The sequence below is a fragment of the Chrysoperla carnea genome, chromosome 1 (assembly GCF_905475395.1).
Source record: "Chrysoperla carnea chromosome 1, inChrCarn1.1, whole genome shotgun sequence".
Classification (NCBI taxonomy): domain Eukaryota; kingdom Metazoa; phylum Arthropoda; class Insecta; order Neuroptera; family Chrysopidae; genus Chrysoperla; species Chrysoperla carnea.
In genome coordinates this window covers 104,922,287-104,950,052 of record NC_058337.1, presented here as the reverse complement: position 1 = coordinate 104,950,052, position 27,766 = coordinate 104,922,287, and the positions used below count along the sequence as shown (strand labels likewise).

The window sequence follows — 27,766 nt, the reverse complement described above, 5'->3', positions numbered from 1 at the left end:
TCAAAAATAATTCATTTTTTCACATTCTACTCCGATTTAAGCTAAAATCATTTGCAGATCAACTTTTTACAATTGGATTCGTTTTCCATGCTCTGAAATTAAATGTTTTTGTTCAAAAAATTTTATTTTATTATCAATTGATTTTTCAAATCCAAAAGATTGTAGGTTTTTCTATATTGATAGCATTCTGAAATACGTCTCTTGATTTAAAAACGCTCGTTACATTTAATACAATCTTCTTTTTATGTTCATTATTTATTAATATTTAAAAGAAGTTATCATTAAATGTCGCTGAAATATTTTGTACCTAAGTAAAAACAAGCCATCTTTTTGTAATAAATCGATGATTACCGTAGAATAATACATTCTGTATAAACGTGCATTTCCAGAAAAATCAATTTAACTAATTTTAAACCAAATTTAACCTGCCACATTATTATTATTCATACAATTTTAGAAGTATTTGTTTAGTACTAATATGAGCCGCCCTTGGCTGTTCGGCAAACCCTAAGATTTTCGTTCGTAATATAATACTTCGTAGTGAACTAAGTGATCGGCGGCGTGCCCAAAATATTGTGTCACGTGTCATTGGTTCGCCATCCCCGCCCTAAGTCAACTGCCCGCTATATAGTCGAACTTTATCATTTGATTCTAACAATATATTTAAATTGATTTACAGTGGTGGATTTACACTAGGGGCAGTTGGGGCTAGTGCCCAGGGCGGCAAATTTTCTAGGGCGGCAAAATTTGGAAAATGTAAATTTTTTTATTCTCATCAAAATTTCTCAATAGAAATTCTTTTAATTAACCATACCATCAATTAATAGATAATTCAAGAAATTCGACTCATACAATATTTGTCAAGTCGAAATAATTTAATTAATTCATTTCTTAGAATATTTGAAATGGTAATATTTGATTTTTTAATTTGCTGGAATCATAAAATTTAAATTTGGTGTTTTTTTTTGGAAAAATTAAGAATCTTTTTGAGTTGTATTTGCAAATCGACCAATAGCTTAACTATTCTATGCATCGACTCGGGCGTACTTCACCGTTTAGAGTGTGAAGATTTAATCTTACAATTCGCAATTGAAAAAGTCAGGCGTGTTTGCCTGTGGAAAAAATTATTATAATACAATTAAGATATCAAAACTACATAACTTTCAGTGATATTTCAATGATGGGGCGGTATTTTTTTCAGTGCCCAAGGGCGGCAGAAGTTTAAATCCGGCCCTGTTGATTTACAAACATCTGTATAAGTGTCATATAATTTCCTCGAGTTACCTGAAATGTTCTAATTACACATTTTATTAGAAGCAAATGAAGCTAAAGATTCTAACAAAATAATAATGGGTTTGAGGTATGAAACCAAATTTCAATTTACACTTTTCTGATTCAAATAACAGTGGAGTTTTTATTATTCTTTACATGTCATACAAATAGGGTAGTCAGTTCACTAGTAAATGAATTTGCCAATTTATTCCTATTCTTTTCGGTCAAAATTTTGAATGAGTGTTAATAGGTTTTGATAGGAAGTAATCCAAATGTATGGGAATGATTCAAATGCAAGTAAAATATCTATGATTCAGATATACATCTTGACTCATAAACTATACCCCACGCGGCCGCGTGATAGTTATATTTGAAAAGAAGAAACTTATCTCGGGCAGACTTTTGAAACTTTAAAGAAATATCCAGGAGACATCAACTAATTAATAAACAAACACAATAAAAGCAAATTTCCGAAATAAATCGGAAACAAATAACTTATAAAAAACTACAATAAAATAAATAAATAATTTATACTTACGAAAATCATAAATAAAAAATAAAAAACACCCATCATGCAGTAATTCGAATAAAACCAAAAAAACATTTAGGAACAACTGAATTATTTAGGGATTTAAGGAAAGAACAAAAAATAAAACCAAAATAAAAACACAACTACTTAAAAACATTTCTTTTTTTGAAAACAAATAAATTTATTATTATTTTTTATTCGGGTAATAGTTTAATACGTACTTAAGACTATCTTTAAGACTATCCCCATGTGTTTTATAATCCATTGGAACTGCTGGCGGTAAATTTAAAATTCTTCTTAAAGTATCTCTAATTCGTGCTGTACATGCTTGATCTGACGCTGTACGATTCCATACACTTACCATATCGTCAGGATATCTAACTGACACCACTGCTCCACATATTTCGTTCCCTACCTGTAAAAAAGTATACATAGTTAATGATGATGTAGATATAATATTGTTAATATGGAGAAAAAAATGAATGTAATTTCGTATGCCGACTTCTTAAAACATGGCGTTACGAGACGTTTGGTTCACAAAAATTCGTTTTGGAAAGACAAAGATCAATAAAGAATATTTTGTTTGGTCATACTGAAATGTTGGCATGAGAAAATTTGACCATAACAATCAGATTTGTCCAAAATTCCGTAATTTTGCATGGCAATAATGCCCCGCTGCAATGAAAAGCCATTGTAATCAGATCACAGACATTGAGAATGGGCTGAACGTTCTTATCTAACTGTACAGTAAATAAAAGCAAAAATTTATAAGAGGGACAAATATATAAGAAGTTGATGTTTTTTATGTATATGAGAAAGAGACAGGTATTCGCCGTCTTTACGGTCAATTTCTTGAGGATATTGCTTGGCCCATTCTCTATGTCTGTGAACCACATCAAGACCATGAACGATACAATATCATTAATGGATCAACCTTTTTGAGTCAATCCATTTCATAAGACAAATTTCGGGTGCGGCGTTGAAGGCTAATCGATAAGCTTCACAAAATATTGTTTCGGACGTTGACGACTTCTGCAATTTAAAATCTGTCGTCTTCAAAATCCTCGGATTGTTTTTTAACACGCCAAATGTTTCGATACTAGCTGGAAACAAACCAAATTATGCTAGACACTAAAGCGAATTTTATGACCCAGTTGTATCTCATGCAAAAGATAGTCACAACAAGTAAAAATAACCTAAATAGAGATTCTGACTCCAAGGCAAGTCAAGTTTCATCTTACAGACTATTTTCGCACTTGGTTTTCGATCAAAAAATGTTTAAGATAAACATTGTGAGCATTTTTATCAAAAAAAACTTTTACTTATAGTAAGAATTGAAAAAGGGACTTTAATTTCAATTAAAATAAAATTTATGTTTACCATAAATTGTTCACCTAACATTGCCATACAAAGATTCTCCCATGCTCGACCAACTTGACCTTTTCGCAGTCTCACCACCTAAAAAAAAACGAAAAGATTATTTTTAGTGAAAACAGCAAAACAAATTGAACAGTAAGACAATAAATGTAAATAGTTACCCATTTGCCGCCTTTTGCATTTGCCGCATCTTCCCACATAGGCTGTATACCTTCTTTAAATAAATGCAGGTCTGTGTGACATGGTAAATCATTTAATCGTATCATATGACTATATAGTGCCCACCATTGTTCAACTGTTGCTACACGCCCAACTAATTGTAACGCTTGACTATATCGTAATGATGACGGTTTTTTTGAATACCTAAAAAAATAAACACAAATATAAAATTTTTACCGTTTTATTTGTTTATCTAATTCTAATTGACTTTAAAACACTTGTGATATGACAACAGAGATATGCTCAACCATAATGAATTACGTTGGGTATGCATTTTATGTAAGTACCTAAAAACGTTTTTAAGTCAGTCATAATAGTCGTAACGAAGATGGATTCAAAAATTTTTCTGGTTTTTTTTATTTAGCCAATGGCAAAAGAAAAACCATAGCGTAAGCCGGTTTTTCAATATAATTTATCAATTTTCCCTGTTTTTTTTTTGTTTTTGTTTTTTTGGGAAAATAAAATCTCTTAAATAATTTTCTGGTGTCCTACCAGGAAAATGGTTCATTTTGCAGTTGAACGATAAGTGTTCATATACGATTTTAGGTTACATTTCAGAAACTACAGATCCAACCATCTTTTAAAAAATGTGAAAATCACATGGATTTTTTTTAATGTGAATCGATCCTGAAGGTGTCTCGAAAAATTCTATAACATTAAATAAGCTAGATTTTCATATTTTTTGGGTCCTAAGAACTCTTAATAAATAGACACTGATTTCTAGAATTTGAGATTTCTAGCATAGCTACATTCAACTAAGTCCATAATTTTATCATATGCGTATCAAGAGGAAAACAGGGAGGAGTGGCTGCCCGCCTCTGGGCCTAGACAAACCACAAATTTTATTGGCAAAATGTATGTTTATGCTAAAATATTGTTGAATTTTCTAAAATTTTTAGACCAAAAATTACAAATTTTCTTCTTTTTAGGTCCCAAATTTCTCTTTGTCCCCTCCCACCTTGGGTTAAAAGTTGAGTGCCCCCATGTATCTTATGGCTAAAAGCTGCAAGTTGTTTGATAATTACTTTTTGGACGAGAAAATTGCCTCGATTGTCCCTCTTTAAAGCCGCGAGCTTGTGATATAAGTGTGTACATAACTGTAGAAGAATAATAATTATTATAAACTTTAATTATTTTCATCAAAGTATTTTCCAGGAAAAATATAAATAAATCATAAAGCCCAGCCCATCGCATTTAATTTACTAAATGCGACCTTCACATGTAATAGAAATACAAGTTATATATAGCGCCGATAAACGATTTAGTGTTCAACTTTTACGCATGCTTTCGGATCATTAGTTTTCATGTACAATAGAGATGTTGAATAAATTTTTTTATCACTTTATTTGAAGAATTCTCACTGGTCGGACAGAAAAGTGAAGTTTGTTTTTGAAAATTTTTAGTAGTATGCAACATATGAACGTTTAAAATTCTTAATTAAACAAAGAGGAAGATATTGTTTCGTGACGTCATTGCACGGTATCGCCATAAAGATTACACATAAAACTATTTTGCTTAAAGGAGATGAGCAACAACCTTTAAATGCTTATAACTTCCTTTTTTAATCAATTTTAATTTCAATTTCAAATTTTGTTATGGTATCAAGTCTAGTTTTAAAATTTTTATAGGTAATAGGCAAATTCGACAGCAGGCAACTACCGTTGGATAAAAAAGATGGATATATTCAAGGCCGACCTTATTCATCTAGGCGCATCGGCGAGTCATTCATTTGACGCCCTTTTAGGTATACTTATGTGATTATTATTTTAAAAAATATTAGGAATCTGTAGTTGATATATTGACAGGTTTCCCAATCTTTCATTTTTCTTCAGTGTCTAGTTTACACGTTTCCCCGTGTAGGTAAAAAAATTTTCATATTTTCACGGTAAAATCTTGACTGCGATATTTAGAAACAATAGTTTTTAAATATAATCATTTATGACATGAAGCGCTCTGTTCTACAAGCATGATAGGTTGTGGCGCTCTGAAGACACTATACATTGTAACCTTCAAATTATATACTATACGACACCGAAGCCTTGGGTAACCGCTAGTATAATATTCTTGCAAGTAATCGAAATACAGGAGATGTAATTCTTGCTAAGTCTCCAAATATAACAATGCAGTAATAGCATGTGAATTCCATGAAATAATAAGAGTTAAAACTGTACAGTTTGTTTTTCAGCGCTAGTAAGCGCTCTCAAGCGCTTTTTTCCGCCAAACGCACCCAATATTTATAAGTTTATTACTATTATTTACGTGGTACATTAGTAGCCTTTAAAATTACAATAAACATTATATGCACGTTAACGTGTAAATAGCATAACATCTTATAATAAAAAGGAAGGAATTACCATCGATCGCGCGTCATCAAACCAAATACCTACAGATTTTACACTAATTATATTTTAAGGTAGTACCAGCATGAAATCACTTTTCGACAGATTTGGCCGAATTTTTTTTCTCGGGTTTATAATAGCTTTATTTATGAATTCCTAAAATTTCATAATTTTTGACCGTTTAGATCGCGAGATATTTAAAGACAAAGTTCGCGATTTCGAGGGTCATGTCCCATTTAAAGCATGTAAAATGTCCGGTCTCTCCAACAATTTTTATGATATTATTATATATTGAAGAAAAAGTAGAAAAAAATGTTTATACAATAAAATTCTAAAAAAAAAATTTAGAAATTAATTTTCACTTTCGAGATATTAATTTTGACGTAAATTGATCGAAATTGGGACGTTGGCATAATTATTTCCCATTTTAAACGGTCAAAATTTCTGAAACTTTGGGAATTAATAGTAAGCATTATTAAATTCTTAAATTTAATTTTTCGTTAAATTCTGTCGAAAAAAAAATTGTACCATTGCTTTAACATAGAAACTGCAAATACCATGCTGGAACATCCTTAACAACAAATAAGACAAAAAGTACAATATTTAGACAAGCACATACTGGCGCATCCGTAAACGAAATAATTACGACCAAATTTTTTTGAAAATATAGGTCGAGTAGAGCCTGTAAACTCAAAAATTACGCATTTTTAATAATTAAAACACTATGAAAAAAATTGTTAATAATAATGAAATATTTTAAAACGATTTTTTTTTTGGCTCCACCGCACACCTGATCTGTGATGTCAATCCGACAAGCAATGACAATAAAACAGTGTCAACAGTTGTATTAATTAATACATATATCACTATTATCAACTTTAAATGACGTCAAACCAAGCTTCGTGTAACATCGTGTGTTTCCGGATCGTTTTCGCCAATTTGAATTTTAATGATTTTCATTGTCTGTTTTCTCGGTCATATGGCTTCAAAAAAATCGGAGAAAAAAATTAGCCCATTTACTTTTAATTAATTAACAAGACATTTACTTTTATTTAAAAAAAAGAAAAAAAAATGTGAAAAAGGTCTATTTTAACTTATAGACTATATTATCAAAATAAAATAATAAATATAAAAGAAAAAAAATTTGAGTTCCTGCGCCAATTTACCATATACTAATAACAACTTTTATAAATGGTTAATGGAGGTATTGTAAGTGGAATAGAGGTAGGGAATTACCCAAAATAATTTTCCTGTATCAAAGTAACACTTATTAATAAAATTTCATAAACAATATCGTCATTCAAAAATTAATTGTTAAACAAGTAAGTTTAGTTTTTGTGTTCAGTTATTTAAAAGTGATTTTAAAACAACAAAATGTCAACATGGACGATAGGAGATAAAACTTTTAATTTCGGTAATAATCCATCTGATTTTCCAAAAAATGATTTCCCATCTTTTGGATCTGATTTTCCAAAACATGATTCCACATCTTTTGGATCTGATTTTCCAAAACATGATTTTCCACAAATATTTAAAATTTTTTTGGTAATATTTGTGTTGTTTGTAATATTGGGTGTATGTTTATCATGCTATTTTTATCGTAAACAACGGGAAACTGTACGAGAATTAGCGGCACAAGGTAATTAAAAACTATTTTGATTATTTTTATGTATGTATACTTCTATTCAATAAAACTGAGCCAATCTACAAAATCTTACCAACAAAAAAAAATTGAAATTTAATTTAAGTGTTTTAATTTTATAGTACCTAGATTGGTGAGGTTTCCTTGAAAAAGGAATAGCACATTAGTTTTGTGTTACTAACACAAAATACGTTCTCCGTGTTTAAAATTTAGAGCCATCTTAACGAATTTTTGAGAGCTTAAAACTGTTTTGAATCCATTTTTTAATTATCTGACGTAATAATGTTGAGTATAGTTTCAAGCATCGTATTTTCATTGAAAAACTCAACGAGAATCAGAATATTGTGTTTGTCGCGTGCGCCACTATGCTTTATTCTAACGAAAACTTTGCAAAATGGATTTAGTGGGGATATTCCCCAAACATTCATTTTTCTCATGTCAAGGACAACACACACATAATGTGAACTAATTATAACATTTATGAACAATATCGTCAATTTTAAATTTACTGTCGTTAATCGTATTAATTAATTTTTGTGATCGTTATTCAGAAGTGACTTAAAACTACGACAAAATGTCAGATTTTAAAACATCAGATCCATTTTGGACGACAGCAAATTTTCTAAAACATGATTCTTCGCATTTTGGTCTTGATAACACCCCAATGATTGTTTTTATGGTTATATTTGTGTTGTTTGTAATATCGATCATTGCTTTAGCATGTTATTTTCAACGTAAACAACTTGAGATCCAACGGGAATTAGCGGCACAAGGTAATTACGCAATACTATGATTAAATTTATAGGCCTTGTTGATTTTTTTACTGAAATAATGTTTTAAATCCTATTCTAAGACAAGTCTATTGACTGCTGAATCATCAAAAACAGCCCACGCGTTTTGTCTCTAGAGTATATTGGAGTAGCGCACTTTTAAAATAGCCTTTTTTTCCTTAAAATGACTCTTAGAAGAGTCCAAAAGAACCAAGAATAAGAAAGTTACATGATTGTAAACATTTTGAAGTGTATAAAAGCGTTGATTTGTTTGGAAATACCGTACAAAATAATTATAGTGTGCCAATAGTAAGGAAAACAATGCACAGTGGGGAATTCCCAAACATACACACATATGTTTCCTCATATCAGCTAACACAGATATCATCTGAACACACATTCTTGAATCTTGAATCACAGCATCATTATCATACCAACTGTTAGCAAGTTAGTTTATTGTGTTTGTGTTCAGTTAGTTTCATAAGTAAATTAAAATTAAAACAAAATGACAGATGAAACTTCAAAAGAATTTTTACCGACGGAATTCACAAACGATTCCTCGGATACTGGGATATTCGGACGTAACGCAATCTTTTTTTGGATCATAATATTTAAAATAATTATAATAATAATCCTAATTTCATCATGTCTTTTGCGTCGTAAAAGGCGGCTTGCTCAGGCACAAGGTATATAAACAATATTTTATAAGATTTATTTAAAACTTGAAAAAATATTAAAATTTAACCATTTTTAGTGAGTAAAATCGTTTGAGTTGCAAAATTCTCAATGTAAAAACCGCGATCCACACGTAGTATATATAATAAATTTTGTTCTTTTTCTATTTTCCCTAAAAAACCGTCTAATCATACATTTTAAAATTCAAATTGTGCATGTCAAATTCCATTACATTTAGAATATTTATTTTTCGAGTTATTGATGTGCAAAAATTGTTGCATTTGATAAATATTTATAGGTTATTTTAATTTATTTAAGGAGGTAATGTAGAAATCAACAATTACCGATTCTTATACTCTTTTAAACTTCTAATATAAAATTATTTTTCGCAGATTTTTCGCTATATATTTTTATTATTTTTTACAATATTCTTAAACTGCTGTTAGTTTCGGATCTTTATGATCCTTCTTCAGGCATTCTACAAATAAGAATAAACATAAACAAAAAGTTTTTAAAAAAATTATTGAACTTCTTACCATTAAAATAGTAAAAAATAAAATTTTTTTAACCATTATTATACCATGTATATGAAATATACCAAGGTATACTAAGTTTAGTCTCAAGTTTGTAACGCTTAAAAATATTGATACTATGAACAAAATGTTGGTATAGGTGTTCATAAAATCACCTAATTAGTCCATTCCCGGTTGTCTGTTACTCAAAAACGAAAAGAGATATCAAGCTGAAATTTTTATAGCATGCTTAGGACGTAAAAAATTAGGTCGAGTTCGTAAATAAGCAACATAGGTTAATTGGGTCTTGGATCCGTTGAATCCATCTTGTAAACCGTTAGAGATAAAACAAAAGTTTAATAGTGTTAATTACTCTGTCACATTACACATACTTACATGTCACACATATATAACTGATATACCCATATAATACATACTATATAATTTGCGCATATTACACCAATATTATATATAACAACCAAAGAACCATGGCCTAGGTCACGTGAATAATTTTTTTTTAAAAGGGTCCTATAGAAAATTAACAGAATACTAAACAAATGTTACTGGACATTGACCGCATACATGGCAAGAACTAGCAGCTAGACCAGTTATGTTATAGTTCCTCATAGATAAGAAAAAAATTTCTATGACATGCGCCACTCTGCCAATAAGATAATACCAATGAAAAGATTGTCAAATTGGATAGTGGGGATTCTCCACGCATATTTTTCCTCCCAAATTAAAACAAAGAAATACCCGTCAATAAAAACATAAAATTTTTATAAAATAATCGCATTATTAAATCAAGCAAATTAGTTTAATTTTGTGATCGTTAATTAAAGTTAGTGAATAAAATAAAATGTTTTGGGACGATATTTCAAAAAACTTACAACATTTTGGAAAAAATGTTGAAGATTTTTCAAAAAAGAATATTCAAGCGATAAAAGAGAAATTTGAAGATATTCCGAAAAACGTTGACGACTTTTCGAAAAAAGGCGGTCAATTTATAAATGGCAAAGTTGAAGATATTTCAAAAAATGCTGAAGACTTTTCAAAAAAGAGTGGTCAATTTTTAAATGAGCAAGTTGGAGATATTTCAAAAAAGAGTGGCCAATTTCTAAAAGAGAAAGTTGACGATATTTCAAAAACAGTAGAAGATTTTTCAAAAAACATAGGGGATGGTTTTGATCCCAAGGGATGGTTCGACAATTTTTGGGATGGTTTTAATCCTAAAGGGTGGTTAGAAAAATTTTGGGATGATTTTAAAGAAAATCTCCCAACAATTACTTCTATCGTAACATTTGTGTTACTCATTATATTATGTATATTTTTAATATGTAAATGTTTTCCAACTTTGGATGCATTTTTTAAATGTTTGCATTTAATAAAAAAACAATATACGGCTCGGGAAAAAACAACAAAAAAACAAGAAAAAACCAAACCTAGCGTAGAATTAAAGGAACAAGGTAACTAAATAATATTTTGAATTCATGTATGTACGCTATTAACAGCAAAAAACGGGCTTAATATTTTCAGAATCACGGTTTTCATAGAAAAATCTGTCGATTGTAAAACACAGCGACTCCTCTAAAAGTTACAATTTTCTGAATTTGTTTTTATGTCAACATTTAGTACTTTATGTCAATATTCAAGTTTTTTTTTTTTTTTAATAAGTTTGAAAGCTTAACCCAAAGACGAAAAGGCAAAACAGAGGATTGTATAAAATAACCATTCTACCTGCATGTAAAATACAGTGAGAGCTCAAAAAATGTCTTCACTTAAACTTTAATTGAAATACTGGGCGTAAGAGTTATTACTACAAAATTTTTCTGGAATTTAAATTAAGAACGCATCCCAACTTCCGCTTTTGTATAAATACTAAAGCTAACAAAAAATATTAAAATGAAGTCAGTTTAAAGTTCAAGAAACTCAATTCAAATCCATTGTTGTCTTGAGTTGAGACAATTATCTTGGTTTGTGTAATGTGGTAATAAATGTAATTGATATACACCAAAATCTTTTTCTGTATGTTTTTACAACACAAGAAACTTATTTAAGAAAAAAATTAGCCATTTGCAAAAATTTAACGAATTCTTTATCAAAATCCAGTAGATTTATTCAACTAATATGTACATAGAATATAAAAAAAATCAAAACATTGGTTGGAATTCTTTTTCTAACAAATCAACATAAGATTTTCTTGAGATAAAAATTACAAATGTTTGGTACCGTATGCCATTTTCCTTAGCTAAGAATGAAATATTTTTTTAATACTTTGAATTTAAACCCAGAATTTAGCTCAAGTAAAATTATTTTCGATTCAAAGATATATTTTTATGTGAAGAATGTTCTCTATTTTACGATTCGCGTCCACCGCCTATATGCTTCATACTAATGAAAACAATGCAAAGCAGAATCCTTATATATTATAAATGTGAAAGTAAGGATGTTTGTTTGTTTCTTTGTTACGCTTTCACACAAAAACTAGCGAATGGTTTTTAATGAAACTGTACAGAATATAGCTCATACATCAGAATAACACGTGAGCTATAAATTAAAAAGAAATCTTTAATTTATGGTTCTAATTGATGATCACAGATGGAGAAGAGTTATGATCATCATTTTGAACCATAAATTAAAGATTTCTGTAAAAATTTAAAATAGTAAATGTCACAATTCATGGCTACCTTTTCTGATATACTCTATGAATTATGATTACTTTACAATTTAAAAAATTGAAAACTGTGCATATCTTTTAGCTGCGTAGAACAATCCCTTCAAGTGTTATGGAACGTTGATAAGTGAGATCAAAAGAGGTGGAGGCTATAAAGCGGTGGTTTTTACTTTTGAACTCAGTGAAGCGGGCGGGTATCAAGTTAGTATAATAATAGTCCGCAGTTAATTTTTTCCTTATACCAAGGTAACTTACATCAATTAAATATAATAATGATAGATAAGAAATAATATTACCACTCTATTATTAAAGAAAGTTTAGTTTTAATGTTTATTATTTCAAAGTGATTAAAAATAATAAAATGTCAGATTTCAGAAATGACACTCCATTTTATATTTTTATGCTAATAATATTTGTGCTTTTTTTAATAAGCCTGATATCATCATGTTACTCTATTTGCTCTCAACAAGTCCAACGAGATAATTCGATCCGTTTAGTGGTACCGGGTATATTTTCAACCTTTTGTAATAACGAAATTTTTTAAAATAATATATTACTTGCTATATCTTATAGTTCCAGGGAAAGCTCTGGAATTTTTTTTACGTTCACCGAACGCCAAATTTTTCCTCTGACTTGATTACATTAACTTCTCGTTTCGAGTAGGTCGAGTTTATTATGATAACTCTTTCTTATACAGAGAAGTTATTCGTGTGGACCTCAAAGGTCGCACCAGACCCACCACACGCGTTGTTCAATGGTCTATTAATTTAAAACTTACACACTGTTTTCTTATCTGCACACATAGGAATGCGTAGTTTATAGGAATAATAGTGCAATACACAGAGACTACTCTTTTGATATATTATAAATGTAAATTTTGATCCATGGTACTACTCTCCCCCCTTATAATAAGAAAATATAAAGAAGAAATAAAATGGGGAAACATCATGTAAATTTTTTTCTTTATACCAAGGTAAACATGAACTAACGATAAGCATTATGAAAACAACAGCAGTATTCTTAATTTGTCGTCAATAAAGTTAGTTTAGCTTTTGTGTTGAGTTATCCTTAAAATTGATTTAAACAACAAAATGTCAGATTTTCCAAAATGGGGGGACTCGTGGGGAGAATCTCCAAAAAAAGATTCCGGATTTGATTTAACGCCCACGTATATCATGATTACAGTATTTGTGATATTTTTAATAGTGGCTGTATTTTTATTATATTATTTCCAACGTAAACATTGGAAGGCTCAACGAGAATTTGCGGCGCAAGCAAGGTATTTATATAAAATTTTTAATAGGCTTGTTCAGCATAAAAATAAGCGAACAAAAATGTAGGTCCTCTAGAAATTTAATATCGCCATACATTATCAATCTCTTTTTTTATCACAAATAAAATTTATATAACTAAACACGACCAATGATTTCATAATTTAATCACTTCAACTTTGAGATGGAAAATTTTGTTTCCATGACTATTTGCTGCTTGCAAATAGTCATTTGATTTTCTATCAAATTTAAATAAGTAATTATGTTTAAATTACTTTTAAAAAATATTTATGCAATTTTGTTTCTTATTTTCACAATTTCTAATGCAACAAGTTTAATTAATTATTACTTTTCAATTTTCATTTGACATTTACTATACTATTTACATGTAAAAAATTAAAATGCCTTCATATCAGCACTTTTTAACGCCAAAATTATTCACTGGAAGCGCTGACGTCTTTTTTATTATCCCTACCATGCATTTGACTTGTGTCATATGCCTTTTATTACCAATCTTTGGTAATAAAACATGCATGTACATGTTTGAACAGTATTACTGTAAATTAGTATAGTTATATTCATCTGATTTATCAAACGCTCACAGAAACCTACGATTTTGAGTGCAAGGTGCAGACTTTGGTAAATTTTTCTTTTATCATTTATAAAAAAATTATTTTCAACATTATCTACGATTTACCATCAATATAGTTATGATATTTCTCACTGAAGGGTGACTAAATATTTATCGGAAAAACCTAAATATATATGCAGTACACTGAAAAAAAATTCTTAATACCAACGATATAAGATTGTCTTAACCTCATCGCGAGATCATATATGAAGAATGATGCCACGAATGTGATACACCTACTAATATAATGCCCAACAAATTTTATATATTGTTGTTATGAAATGCAACAAAGTTTTAAACAATCTTTTTTTGATTGCTTCTACCATTTATAAATATTATAACAAAATACTGATGTGATTGTCACGACACAAGCAGGTAGAAAAAAATAAAAGGTTTTTCCTGCTAATATTTTTATATAAAACAAATTTAGATATTTTCAAGTCGGATTTGAATCCGCGACAAAGTGATACTATTTATCTTAGTGTCCTAAGATAACTAGACATGATGGATATGCGATCATTATTACCAAATACTCTATTTAAAGCAAACGCAAAGAAATTTTCTTTTAATTCTTCAATTCGCTTTATTTACACCATTATATATTCCAACTAAGTACAATTTTATTTTGCATCAATAAAATGCATGACTTAAAACTAAAATCAAACTCTTTCATAGAAGTAATGATTTTGTTTATTTAACTTCAATGATTTTGTATCAATGAATTCATATTTTATGTTCAGTCCTATTTCTATTGTAAATAGAAATATTTAGCTATACTTGTTCTAATCGTTAGGCAATTGTTTGAAAGTATTTTTACTTTATTTCAATATGGAACGGCCAACTTCGAGATGAGGTAATCATTATTAAATTTTTTTTTCTAGTGTAAGAGCGAAAAGAATATTATTAGATAATATTATAATATTACATAATCGTTCGATGAGTTGTTGTGGTTATAAATAAGATAATGTATTACAAAATAATTCCATGAATTAAAAAAACCATAAGGAAAATATTTATAATAAATACCAAAATATTTCATACATGATTACGAAGATAAAAATTTTCTTTTACGTATTATTCTATTAAAGTTTTTTTCTTTTTTTTCCAGGATATTCTATTGGGGTAGTTAGTGTTAATGGACAACAGGGATTTATTGCAACACCACCTCAACGAACTGTTGTACAAAGTAATTATAACACACATTTTCAACGGGAACCCTATTATTAAGACTTCCCTACCCGTCCGTCTATCTGCCAGAAGGCTGTATCTCATTAAACTCAATACTTAGACAGCTGAAATTTTGAGACTGTGTATTACTATTGCCACTACAAATGTTCCATTCCGTCATATAATTACCTAACAAATTTTAACATATTGTTATAGCGGTACGATGGTACGGAACTAATCTTATACGATTCCGAATTGTACGTGACTGGTTAAATTATTAATTTACTAAATATCACAGTTTGTTGATTTTTTCTTAAAACGTTCTTAATTTATTGCTTAATTCCTCGACCCTTTTTTAATTATTTATTTAACATAATTTGTTTATTTTTTTTAGTGCAACATCCTCCGCCAACTGCGTCTGGAGTAGCCCCGCCACCATATAATCCAAATTATTCACACCCACCTGTATATACTACAATGCCACATCAAACGAAGTACTAGAGGTACAGAACCAAAATAAGCGCCACCTCACAGAAATATTTGTAAACTCACACTATAATCAATAGACATTTAATTTTTTCAAAGGTTTGTAAGAATTGTTTTCAAAGTTAACATAATTGAAATTGTTATGCGTGAAAATTCAATAAAATATGTCGGTCACATCGAACACAGTTATTATTGCTAGTCCTTTTAACTAATTTTATAGTGTGAATGTGAATTTGGAAAATTTGCTACCTCTGGTGCTATTCATGTTCCGCAATCAAGGAATAATTAATTTTTGTAAATATAAAAAATTTAATATCTAAGATAATAATATATTATAGTAAAATATTTTTATGATAATGAGCCAAAGTATCCGTGAGATTCGGACGTTTTTTGTTATTGATTTCAAAAACGCATTAATGGTATGGATAGAGCAACAACGAAAATTGATCAAAAAGCGCTCTAAAAAGTCTTCGTATGAATAGGCCTTTACTGACTTAACTATTTTTTTAATAAATATTTTGTAATAAAACAAATTTTAGAATTTAATAAATTTTAAATAATATTTTATAAACGGTCCTAACGTAGTAAATTTATTTTTTATTTAACCCTAAAAATCCTTAGTCCTCATAGCGCGAATGCCACTTTTAGCTGCAAAATAATTTTTAACCATTATTAAATAAATAACCACGAAAATCAACTGCTTACAAACCTTTTCCCACCACGTTTGCAACCTAAATGTCAATCGTATGAAGTGGGCCTTAGATTTATGCAGAAAGCATTTACACTAAACTAAACATTAGGTTAGATTACAGTTGGTTGCAGTAGCTTCAAAATATTGTGGTACTTAAAAGAGGTCACGTCCAGAAACTAAAGAAGAAAGAGTAGAAGAGATTTGAATATTTTATGTCGACCTTCCATTCCAACTCTGACATGTCTACAAAGATTGACTTAAAAGTATAATTTATTCTTTCCTTCGTTTTGACATTTCCTCCAATAGTTGTGGTGTACTGTATCAAAGTGCATTTTTTCCTCCAAGTCAATGCCCTATAACACCCGTTAATATATTGAGCCAGTAATAGGCAGCAACGATTATACGGTCCAATTCATTTTTTTTTTTTTTTTTCAAGTAATGTGGACAGAAACGGGTACGAAATTAAAAAAGATATCACGCACGGAGATATTCATAAATAGTCAATGACTAAAAATGGTACTTTTGCGATTTGGGGACCCTAAAACGTAAGGATTTGTTGCAAATTCAAAATCGATTTTTAATATTATAATCTCGATATTCCTTGCGTGTACAATAGGGTGTGTCGTTTTTTAAATTATTTATATCAAATACTAGCTTGATACCTGTCCGCTTCACTGGGCTTAAAAATAAAGACCACCGCATTATAGATTCCACCTCTCTTGCTCACACCTTATCCCTCTGCCATAACACTAGAAATAGGGGTATTGTTATACACAGGTGATGCTCATAGATTGCGTAATGAAATGTTATATTTTAATTTTTTTAATATATCTTTATAAATTATAGCTCATGTGTTATTCTGATGTATGAGCTATATTAGTGTTAAGTTACATTCAATAAACATCCAGAAGTTTCGGGAATTAAAAAAGGCCGATCTTAGATGAAGGGAGGAACGTACTTGTGATACTTATTACAAGACAGATATAGCTTGAGTATAATCGTAGGCATTCCGAAGATCCTATATCACTTCCAAAGGCCTTCACAAAATTGTTGCGGCTATTATAGGACAATGGCTAGACGGCAGGCAGGCACGCTGAACTCCTGAGCCTGATAGTGTATCATGAATACTGCAGGAGCTGTCAAAGTGAGGCAGAGGAAGAAACGAGATCTCATCTTCTCTGTCAATACCCAGCTCTTGCCACGAGGAGATGGACTCACTTGAGCCAGTCTTTCTTTAACGACCTCTCCATTCATGGAGTAGTGACCGGGGATGGGCCAACCCTTTTTTGACATCACAACGGATGATATGGTCTAAGTGTGTCCCACGCCAAGACAACCACTCTAACCTAACCTAAATGAAAAGTGAGAGTGAATAAACAAAACGTACATAGAAGTTGTGTGGAGTTCTTACCCGATTTTTTTATTTCAAGGTAAAACACATCAACTAAATATAATTATGAAACTATTATGTCATTCTTATATGAACTGTTTAAACAAATACATTTTGATTTTTGTGTTCCTTTAAGAAAAGTGATTTATTAATATAACAATAACAACAATGTCAAATTTTCCAAAACACGATTTTCAATTTGACTACACCCCAATGTACATTATGATAACCGTGTTTGTGTTATTTGTAATATTGGCTTCAGGTTACGCATGTTATTACCAACGCAAACAACAGGAATTGCAACGAGAATTGGCGGCACAAGGTAATTTATTAAATATTTTGTTTTATTTTATGAAATATACCGGAAGTTTCACTAAAAAGCTTCCCATTATCGAGTGTATGTAAACATTTCAAGGTGTGTTTCTTTCACATTTATCAAAAAAATTATACTAGATTGACAATACGGTACTGTTACATTAAAAATAAGTGAAAAAAAACAATTGACTGAGTTAATTGTTGAAATACCATGTATAGACAGTATTGATGACGCCATCGTTTGTTTTTTAACGTCATGTAAGTAAAGAAAGATATCCACTCTTAGTTAGCCATACACACATAACTGATATTCCCATATAATACATACTATAAAGTTTACACCGAATTTGCGCCCTCGCGGGTAAACAGTGATGTTTACAAAAAAATGTTTCAAACTAAAGTTGTTTATTTTTTTATAAGGAACATTTCTTACATTTTAACTTTTGTTCTATCACTAACGGTTTACAAAATAAGACCCAATTTACCTATGTTGCTCATTTACGAACACGACCTCACTTTTTACGTCCTAAGCACGCATTAAATTTCAGCTTGATTGCTCTTTTCGTTTTTGAATTATCGTGTCGACAGACAGAAGGACATACAGACAACATAGGTGCAGTTCGCCACCAAATTAGCAACGAATACACAATAAGAGTTATTACGATTAGATAATTCATACTGATGATGTCTACTTGGTAGTCGAAATACGTATTTATATAATACAAAAAAATGATCTAGGAAATTGAGGCAAAAATCGAAATTTAAACAAATTTGCGTCAAACTGAATCAAATTTACAAATTATTTGACATTATTAATGGCGGGGTGGAACTGTAGCCATGTGAGGTCCACTCACACTTGACTTTTTATTATTATTCATATATTATTTTAATAAATAATTGAGATGGGAAATTTATATAGAACCAGCCGGTATATATCGACTCATTATCAAGGTCTTTTGTTTTTATTCAAAAATATATTATGTTATTGCGTGTTAAATTTATTTAATCGCGAAATGCAGTCTTTATACTCTTAATTTTGACTGATGAATACTTGTAATTAAAATTATGAATGAATATCATCTATTCGGAATAAAAATGAATTCGGTGCAAATTGAAATAGGTACCTGAAGTTTTGACCCCTGAATATCAGTCAAATGTTTTTTATAATCTTCCAAAATCATAGTTTTGATGAAGATTTGCTATTCAGAATATGCTAATATGCTTTTTAAATTTCTATTGTTAAAAATAAATTAAGAATTAATTAATCAGAAATTACAGATTTTACTCTTTAAATTAATAATTTAAATTTGAAGTACGTCTGACACCTGAGAAGAGTTGTGTTTAGGGCGTTTACTAGTGGGCATCTCCAAAAAAACTGCAAAAATTGCTATTTTAAAATCATTTAAAGGCAATTTCCTAAAATAATTTTTCATTTTCTATCATTAATACATATATATATATGTTACAGGAAAAGTTGATCCTCCAGTAAGAATTGACCCTTCCTAGTGTTTTAAATGCATACAAGTATTTCAAAAATGATAATGATTCGTATAAACTTGCATCTCCTATTTTACCCCCTTGAAGAATGAATTTTTTGAAAATAATCATACGGTAAACTTTTGTTTTGAACCATAAGCTCATATATAATTGATTCATCTCATTGAAAATTTTGTTGAATTATTTAGCATTCGATATTTCGAAAACCAAGGCAGATATCGAAATATTTTATTCTTATTTTTCGTCTACATTCAAGAAGTTATTACAAAATTAATCATCCAAATTTAAAATAAGGTACAAATAATTCCAAGCGAAAGTCTAAACTTGCCTTGGCGCTCATACTACCTTAATCATGTTCTTCTGTTGTTCCGACACTTTTCTAATACCCTATATAAATATATTACAAATTCTAGTCGAATTTTATATTGATCCTTTTTCTCTTTTTTTTTTTCCTCTAGGTTATTCAATTGGCGTTATGAATATTGGCGGACGAGAAGGATTCATTGCAATACCACCTCAACAACCACAAGTTGTACAAGGTAATTATAACGTCTCACGCCTACAGCATAAAACGATTTTTTGTGAAACAATTGTAATCGAAATACGTATTTATAATACAAAAAATACATTTTTTGATAAACAAAATTTCCAAAAATCACAAAAAATTCCTAGGTCATCGGGCTTTTCGTTATTATTTTATTGTTCAAAGTTGGCTGAGAAAATGATGAATCATATCCTTTTCAATTGGATATTTCTATACGAAAAAATCTAGAGAGTGTGATAAAAAACTATCTAAAATATTTAGACTATCTTGTAGTTTATAATAATACCATAAAAATATAAAGTTGTCGATGGTACAAAAACAAAAGTTTAATTTAATTATGAGTTCATCGAAGGTCCATCATTTGATAAACAGAGACGACTATAGTTAGAATATTGATGATTGAAGAGAGATATTATAAAATTTATAAGCAGCACTTGCACATGGAGTTGCGTGGTATTGTAAAGCTAAAAATAACACATTTTTTGACTACAAAGCATGTATCTGGTTTATATGTATGTACCGTGCAATAAATCAAAACTTTTTTTACAATACTTAAGGGAAAAAATTAACTTAAACTATTAATTGTAATTTTTTTTTAGTGCAACAGGTACCACCACCCGGACCACAGTCCCCACCACCATATAATTCAAACTATTCCCAGGCCTCTGGATACACTTCAATCTCGGACCAAACGAAGTATTAAATGTATTTAATGCTATTTTGTAAATATAATTAACATTTAAGATACAGATATACCAGAATATATTGTGGATCTAAGGGCGACTTTTTAGACGCTAAAACCTCGGCTTTTTGGCTATTGTATTTATTTTGAAAATGGATAGCGCAAATTGCAATTGCACTAAGAGAAAAGCGCCCTAAAATATCGTCACATAATTACGCTTTTACTAACTTAACTATTTATTTTTATAAATATTTTATAATTAAAACAATTTTTACAATTTAATAAATTTTTAATATTTTATAAACGGTAAACGTAGCAAATTTATTTTTTATTTAACCAAACTATTTGAGGCCCTCCAAAAAAGTTACACGAATGCAACTTTTTGGTTTAAACTAGTTTTTTACGATTTTCAAACAAATAAACGAAAACGACGGCGCTATAAACTGTTTTCCAAAGGTTTGCAATCTAAATTGCAATTGTGTTTATTTACACGATTATATATTCCAACTAAGTACAATTTTATTTTGCATCAATAAAATGCATGACTTTGAACTAAAATCAATCTCTCTCTGGAAGTAATGATTTTGTTTATATCACTTCAGTGATTTTGTATCAATGAATTCATATTTTAAATTCAATTCCATTATATTGTAAATACAAATATTTAGCTGTACTTGTTCCAATCGTTAGGTAATTGTTTGAGAGTATTTTTACTGTATTTCAATATGAAACGGCCAACTTCGGGATGAGGTTGTCATTATTTTAATTTTTTTTCAGTGTAGAAATAATTGCTATATGTAAGGCCAGATTGTTTCTATTGTTATAATTTTTAATGATTTTTAAAAACATACAAATTTAAACTGAAATGCAAGGCACAAAACTCGACTGTTGTTCACAGAGACACCTTATAAACGATATAAAAATAACCAATTGTTATCCTTCATAGATTAAAAAAAATATTTTATGATTATATATTAATATGATTAATTTTAAAAGTTCCAGTAAAATAATAATAATATCAAAAGCACAAACCATTTGTGTCATCAATTAAATTATTATTGTTACTAATTTATTTGAAAAAAAAAAAAATGGCGGCACAATTCATAATTATGCCAATAGTGTTTTTAATTGTCTTTTTAATTGTGTTTGGAATTGGTTTGTGGGGAATACGAAGGCAACAATTACAACAAAAAGCTCTTCTAGAACAAGGTAAACAATTATTTTATTTGTAAGAAACTCACATTAAACATAAATAAACAAGTGAAAATAAACAATTAGCTGAGTTAACTATTGAAATATCATATATAGATAGTGTTAACTGTAAGTGCTTGTAATATTTTTATACCATGTATATATAAAATATATCAAGGTATACTAAGTTTAGTCCCAAGTTTTTTTTTTGGTAGCTAAATCCCCCAAATTTTTACGCCCATGGAGGTAAAGAATTTTAAGAATGGAATTTAGATGCAGGCGTTAAAGGGAATGAAGCAGCAGACTCGTTGGCACGAGAGGAGTCGTCTCAAACGCCTCTTTCACCTGAGCCTGTCATTCCCATAGCAAGATGCTCTGTAATTTACCGAATCAAAGAATGGCTTCGACAAGCCCATCTTGATTACTAAGACTTTGAGGAGGGCATGCGACAGGCCAAATTGTGTATAATCACAGCTAGACCATGCGACTGTGCTCGCCTGAAACTTAGTAAAGCACAGTTGAGAAAGGTGGTGGGACTCTTGCCAGACACTGTCGATTGAACTATCACCTTCACAATATGGAGATCGCTAATGATCCCACTTGTAGAGCCCTACGGAGGATGACGAAACATCCATACAGGTTATTTGCACCTGTAGAAATCTACAGGGCGTTAGATTCAGATGTTCGAGTTCGAAACCTTGGATCCATCTATCCTGGGAGAGATCCCGACGGAGAAAGAGATTTTTTCTAAAGATTAGAGAGATTGTTTCGTGATTTCGAAACAGGTCGAATGCCTTTGATTTTTCGTGAATTTCGACTACTAGCGCTTTTTTAATATAGCAAATTCCTGGCTAAAATCAACTGCATTCAAGTAATTTAAATATTTTTCGCTAGATCGTCTCTATTTTTCTACATATACTTGGATCTAACTTCGGAAACCAATTTATATTATAATATTCGACGCATTTTCCCCGGTTTACCCTCTCCTAAATTCGGGGCTGCTGCTATTATGACATGGATCACCTTGTATACGTCACAATAGTAAATAGTAATTATAAGGAATTTGGATATCCTTTTATCTGAGATAAAAACATGAATACGATAAGATATTAAAATTATTAATTAAAATCAATATCTCAATAAAAAATTATTATTTACGAATTTCTACAAATAAACTGTTTAATATTTTTGTGAAAAAATGGCAGCAGAGTTTTTAATACCGATATTTTCTTTATGTTTTATTTTCTTGTGTTGCGGACTTGGTTGTTGGAGTGGTGCTAATTACCGAAAACAACAAAGAAGGCAACAACAAGCTCTTGCAGAACAAGGTATAGAAATTTTTATTTCAAACGCATATCCAAAAATTGGTGTAAAAACTTCGTGTAAATTATTTTTTCGTTATCGTTTTTTTTATTCTTAAATAATTAGTTTAAAAGTTGTTTGTTACTAAAATGATTTAAAACCGGAAATGACGTCTTAGTTCATTATCGCCTTCTTTTATTCAAGTACACTGATAAACAAGTGAAAACAAACAATTGATTGAGTTAATTGTTGAAATACCATGTATAGACAGTGTTGATTACGAAATCGTTTGTCTTTTCACGTCATGTCAGTAAAGAGGGAGATAGCCAGCCATACATACATGGCACACACACATGACTAATATTCTCATATAATACTTACTACACAATACTCGAACCTAATTTGCACCCTCACGAGTAAACAGTGATATTTTCGAAATAATTTTCAAACAAAAGTTGCTTATTTTTTATAAGGAATTTTTTTTTATTTGTTCTATCTCTAACGGTTTACAAAATGGGTCCTACGGACCCAAGACGTTATCATGATATTTTGAATTATCGTGATGACAGACGGACAACCGAAAATGGACTAATTAGGTAATTTTATGAACACCTATACCAAAATTTAGTTCATAGCATCAATATTTTTAAGCTTTTCAAACTTGGGACTAAACTTAGTATACCTTAATATATTTCATATACATGGTATAAAAATATTTTTGGGAGAAAAGTGGAATTCCGGTAATTCCCTGGATAATCCGACGCCCCCTGTAATCCGACATGTCATTCCATATATATATATATATATATCAAAAAATTTGTGCATGCAGTTTTTATTTAATGCAGTGTAACATCCACAATAATTATACGTTCATAATACTAGAATTTATTTAACAAGTTTTACTTTGTTTCAGGGTATCAGATAACTTTAGTAAATGTTAACGGACGAGAAGGTTATATTGCGACACCACCTCAGCAACATGTTATAACAGGTAATTAGTAAATACTCGCGTAAATAAATTTGTTACTATCGATTTATCGACTTAAAAAATTAATTAATTAACATTTGGGAATTCGTTTGCTATCTTATTAAACATGCCCCAATGTTAAAAGCTTTGTTGATATTATTCGAATCAAAGCATTACTACTTTACTTCCAGGAAATTTTTCGATGTACCAAAAACACGTCGAATCGATTGTAGGTACCAAAAAATTGATTGATATAATCAAATATTTACATTTAAAAGTGTTTTGCAATAAATATACTCGCTTAAAAAAATTATGACATTTCAGAAACGTGCGCCATGAATCACGGTGTCATTTGTTATGGCAATTGATAGTACATATACCAAAGAGTTTATACAACTAGAGAACGCCAGGGCCCAAAACATGCTATTTGATGAATTAGAGAGAGAAGACTACCAGTGAGTTATCCTGTGCCCTTGTCTAATCTATATGTCATTGGCTACATATTGTTTGCATTATTGCTTTTAAGTAAATAGTTAAAAAAACTATTTATGAAATATTATTTAATACATTAAAAGTTATTCAAAAAGTAGAAGCGTCAAAAGAAACTTTCATCTACCAATATTTCTGAAAAAAACAAATTAAGTACTTCGTATAAACTGCGGCCACATATTGAAGAATATGCAAATCAAACACTTTCATTTTTCAGAAAAAAATAATAAAAAACTGTATATAACCTCTTTGTACAAAACAAGTATAATAGCAGACACAAAATCTTTATGCATCATATGATAATGATATATGACTGTGACAGGGCAACAGGGGCAGTCTTCTCTCTCATTCATCATATCGCATACACTTACAGTCTAGCAGATCACTCGCGTTCTCTATGTATATAAACGCTTTGGATTCAAAACAGTTCATAACAGATGTTTATGTTACCTTGCAAAAATTTGAACTTTAACTTTGTTAATTAATTGAACGATTAAAAAACGGTTTCGATAATTTAGATGACATTTTTTGGACTTAAACAAACTTTGTGAAAAAAGTGTCTATTCTATACTAATTGTTTTAAATTTTTTTAGTACAACAACAGCCAGCGCCGTATGTAGTAGATGCCCCACCATCGTATAATGTTTCGAGTAATCCGAATAATGCACCTGTACATTATCCGAATAACGCACCGCCAATATATTATAGTGCAACGCCAAATCAACCAAAATATTAAGTTATTATATTGATCATTAAAAGAACCCTGCAGAAACTAAATGGTTAAAGGCCTCCCTTATTAAAATTGGCTGAAAATTTGGTAAATTTGGTTTTACATTGCATTTAACTTACATTAAACTAATAATTAATTGTTATTAATAATGTTAATATTAAAATAAACATGCTATTTTATTTCAAATATTGGAATAAATTATTATTTTATTTAAAAAATTTCACTTTATTTAATTAGAAAACAAAAAAATACAATAAAATTTTAAAAAAAATGACAAACTGAATAGAAATATTTCGAATAGTACCTAATTCCTGCCATTAAAAAAAATAGTTTTTTGTAAGTGCCTTTCTCCAGGGGAGTTTTTGGACATTTCATGAACAGTAGAGTTGCCTATCTATTTATGTAATAAACTATAATCTGTGCTATATATCAAGAATGATAATACCTAGAGACATGAAGCGCAACAAATTGAATGATTTAGCAACAAATACTAAGAATACATCTAGTATTCATAGTTTTTAAGATCGAGTATTAGTCTGATCAAATGCTCTCTGAACTGGAGTCAAAGAGGTACTTTAATGAACGCTTATTTCTAAACAAACATTAAAAATATCACTTACCATAGCCAATACGTATGTTGTAACCGGTGCTCATTTGGAGGTATTTCTAGAGGCGCTAAGTCTTGTGTATTATTTACTGTATTTACATCTAAATCATCACCACTTCCGCTATCTGTACTGTCAGCGCCATGCTCTTTTAAACTACAATAAAAAAAGAACATCATTCAATAATCAAATCAAAAAAGTTGTATTCCAAAATAAAAACGCAAAAAACAATTAAAAGTTTATTCTATAAAAGTTAAACAAAGTAACTTTATTTAAATTTTTATTCATAATTAAGTTAAAATAAACAAAATTATTAGGTTAAAATTTTTCAACAAGGAAAAAATAGAAGTTATTTTTAGAGATTACAAATATTTAAAAGTTGATTACTTAAAAATGCAAGAACTTATATGTAAGATTAATTAAATTGTTAATCGTAAATAAATTGTTATATTTAAAAGGCATTTAAGACCAGCTGTTGACATTTAAATAACTTACGCTTCGAATTTATTAGACATGTTTATTTTTATTTTTAAATAGTAAATATTATATATAATAATTTATATATATTATATAGTAAATATAATTTTCAACCCTTTGTATGCAAATTATTTAAAAAAGTTTATCACAGATTGTCAATTTAATAATAAAGTTTACAATATTTTAATAATTAGATAATTCTATTTTTCTATATGTACGTTTTTTTTTTCATTCACGTTCTCTTGTATTTTTTTGTAGTAATTTTTAGAAAGTTTTTATTTCTTTATGTTGGTATTGGTATGATCACAGATTATAATTTATTACATAGATAGGCAACTCTACTGTACATGAACTGTTGTTCAAAAAGCTCCCTGGAGAAAGGCACTTACAGTGAACTATTTTTTTTTTTTAAATGGCGGGAATTAGGTACTATTTAAATTATTTCTATTCAGTTTATTTTTATTTTTTTGTCTTCTAATAAATAAAATAAAGTGAAGTTTTTTAACAACAATAACAAATATTAATAAAATAATAATTTATTGCAATATTTGAAACAAAATAGCATTTATTTTAATATTAACATTATTAACAAGAGAAAACAAACAATTGACTGAGTTAATTGTCGAAATACCATGTATGGACAGTGTTGATTACTCTGTCTGATACTATCACTGATATAACCATAACATACATACTATACAATTTTGTGCTCTCACCGATTTTTGTATTTTTTGGGTCAAAATTACCTTATATACAGAGTTTTATCGAAATTGAAGACGATAAATTTGTATCGATTTTTTGCAATTTTTTCAAGGGGTACCCCTTAGAAAAATTCGAAAAAATCGTAAAAAATTATTTGTTTCGGAATTTGATGAAACTCAGTTTATTAGGTAATTTTGACCCAAGAAATTAAAAAATCGAGTTTATTTGCCGATTGGCCGTGTAATTTTCGAAAAAAACGATATTTCGGATCGATTTCCGATCGATTTACCTATACCAAATTTTTTTTCGTTGCATCAGTATTTTTAAGCATTACAAACTTGGGACTAAACTTAATATACTATGTATATTTCATATAAACATGGTATAATAACAATTCATTATTAGTTTGATGTAAGTTAAATGCAATTTTAAACCATTTTATTTCGTTATTAGTCAATTATAATCACAAATAAACACTACCTAAATGTAATCAACACGATTAACAAGACCTAAGCGCTAAAATAAACTCAGTACATACCATAAAAAAAAATTGGAAAATAATATAAACACACTTAAAACGCCTAAATTACACTAATTAGTTAATGAGCAGGGGCACAATG

The 27,766-nt window shown here is 29.5% G+C and overlaps 4 protein-coding genes across 7 annotated transcripts; 3 read left to right on the top strand and 1 right to left on the bottom strand.

Moving 5' to 3' along the window:
- Positions 1-29: 29 nt before the first annotated feature.
- Positions 30-26,515, bottom strand: LOC123290408 (eukaryotic translation initiation factor 4E type 2). The gene is made up of 6 exons (XM_044870578.1): positions 26,463-26,515; positions 25,983-26,123; positions 3,340-3,541; positions 3,182-3,259; positions 2,023-2,216; positions 30-92 (listed from the first exon to the last, which is right to left on the bottom strand). The coding sequence occupies exons 1-6, from the start codon at positions 26,480-26,482 to the stop codon at positions 59-61; spliced, it is 669 nt and encodes a 222-aa protein (XP_044726513.1). The 5' UTR covers positions 26,483-26,515; the 3' UTR covers positions 30-58.
- On the top strand, positions 7,055-15,745 carry LOC123290409. 3 transcript variants are annotated; one of them, XM_044870579.1, is made up of 3 exons: positions 7,055-7,375; positions 15,020-15,097; positions 15,473-15,745. In XM_044870579.1, exons 1-3 carry the CDS (start codon positions 7,111-7,113, stop codon positions 15,577-15,579), a joined length of 450 nt encoding a protein of 149 aa, XP_044726514.1. In that variant the 5' UTR covers positions 7,055-7,110; the 3' UTR covers positions 15,580-15,745. The 3 variants fall into 3 exon arrangements, with proteins under 3 accessions (XP_044726514.1, XP_044726515.1, XP_044726516.1); XM_044870580.1 differs by lacking the exon at positions 7,055-7,375 and adding an exon at positions 7,929-8,151; XM_044870581.1 differs by lacking the exon at positions 7,055-7,375 and adding an exon at positions 8,572-8,834.
- On the top strand, positions 17,729-20,910 carry LOC123290412. The gene is made up of 3 exons (XM_044870584.1): positions 17,729-17,967; positions 19,916-19,996; positions 20,601-20,910. The coding sequence occupies exons 1-3, from the start codon at positions 17,814-17,816 to the stop codon at positions 20,702-20,704; spliced, it is 339 nt and encodes a 112-aa protein (XP_044726519.1). The 5' UTR covers positions 17,729-17,813; the 3' UTR covers positions 20,705-20,910.
- Positions 21,702-25,448, top strand: LOC123290410. Of its 2 annotated transcripts, none has more exons than XM_044870583.1 (3): positions 21,702-21,892; positions 24,090-24,167; positions 25,226-25,448. In XM_044870583.1, the coding sequence occupies exons 1-3, from the start codon at positions 21,772-21,774 to the stop codon at positions 25,366-25,368; spliced, it is 342 nt and encodes a 113-aa protein (XP_044726518.1). In that variant the 5' UTR covers positions 21,702-21,771; the 3' UTR covers positions 25,369-25,448. The 2 variants fall into 2 exon arrangements, with proteins under 2 accessions (XP_044726518.1, XP_044726517.1); XM_044870582.1 differs by lacking the exon at positions 21,702-21,892 and adding an exon at positions 23,023-23,202.
- Positions 26,516-27,766: the final 1,251 nt, after the last annotated feature.

Coding starts and splice junctions, on each gene's coding strand:
- LOC123290410 (XM_044870582.1), top strand. CDS start 23,073: ATGGCAGCAGAGTTTTTAATACCGATATTTTCTTTATGTTTTATTTTC. Junction 23,203..24,089: donor ACAAGCTCTTGCAGAACAAG/GTATAGAAATTT, acceptor ACTTTGTTTCAG/GGTATCAGATAACTTTAGTA. Junction 24,168..25,225: donor TCAGCAACATGTTATAACAG/GTAATTAGTAAA, acceptor AAATTTTTTTAG/TACAACAACAGCCAGCGCCG.
- LOC123290408 (XM_044870578.1), bottom strand. CDS start 26,482: ATGTCTAATAAATTCGAAGC. Junction 2,217..3,181: donor TGTTAGGTGAACAATTTATG/GTAAACATAAAT, acceptor ACTTTTTTACAG/GTAGGGAACGAAATATGTGG. Junction 93..2,022: donor AGTCTTAAAGATAGTCTTAA/GTACGTATTAAA, acceptor ATTTAATTTCAG/AGCATGGAAAACGAATCCAA.
- LOC123290412 (XM_044870584.1), top strand. CDS start 17,814: ATGTCAAATTTTCCAAAACACGATTTTCAATTTGACTACACCCCAATG. Junction 17,968..19,915: donor ACGAGAATTGGCGGCACAAG/GTAATTTATTAA, acceptor TTTTTCCTCTAG/GTTATTCAATTGGCGTTATG. Junction 19,997..20,600: donor ACAACCACAAGTTGTACAAG/GTAATTATAACG, acceptor ATTTTTTTTTAG/TGCAACAGGTACCACCACCC.
- LOC123290409 (XM_044870579.1), top strand. CDS start 7,111: ATGTCAACATGGACGATAGGAGATAAAACTTTTAATTTCGGTAATAAT. Junction 7,376..15,019: donor ACGAGAATTAGCGGCACAAG/GTAATTAAAAAC, acceptor TTTTTTTTCCAG/GATATTCTATTGGGGTAGTT. Junction 15,098..15,472: donor TCAACGAACTGTTGTACAAA/GTAATTATAACA, acceptor TATTTTTTTTAG/TGCAACATCCTCCGCCAACT.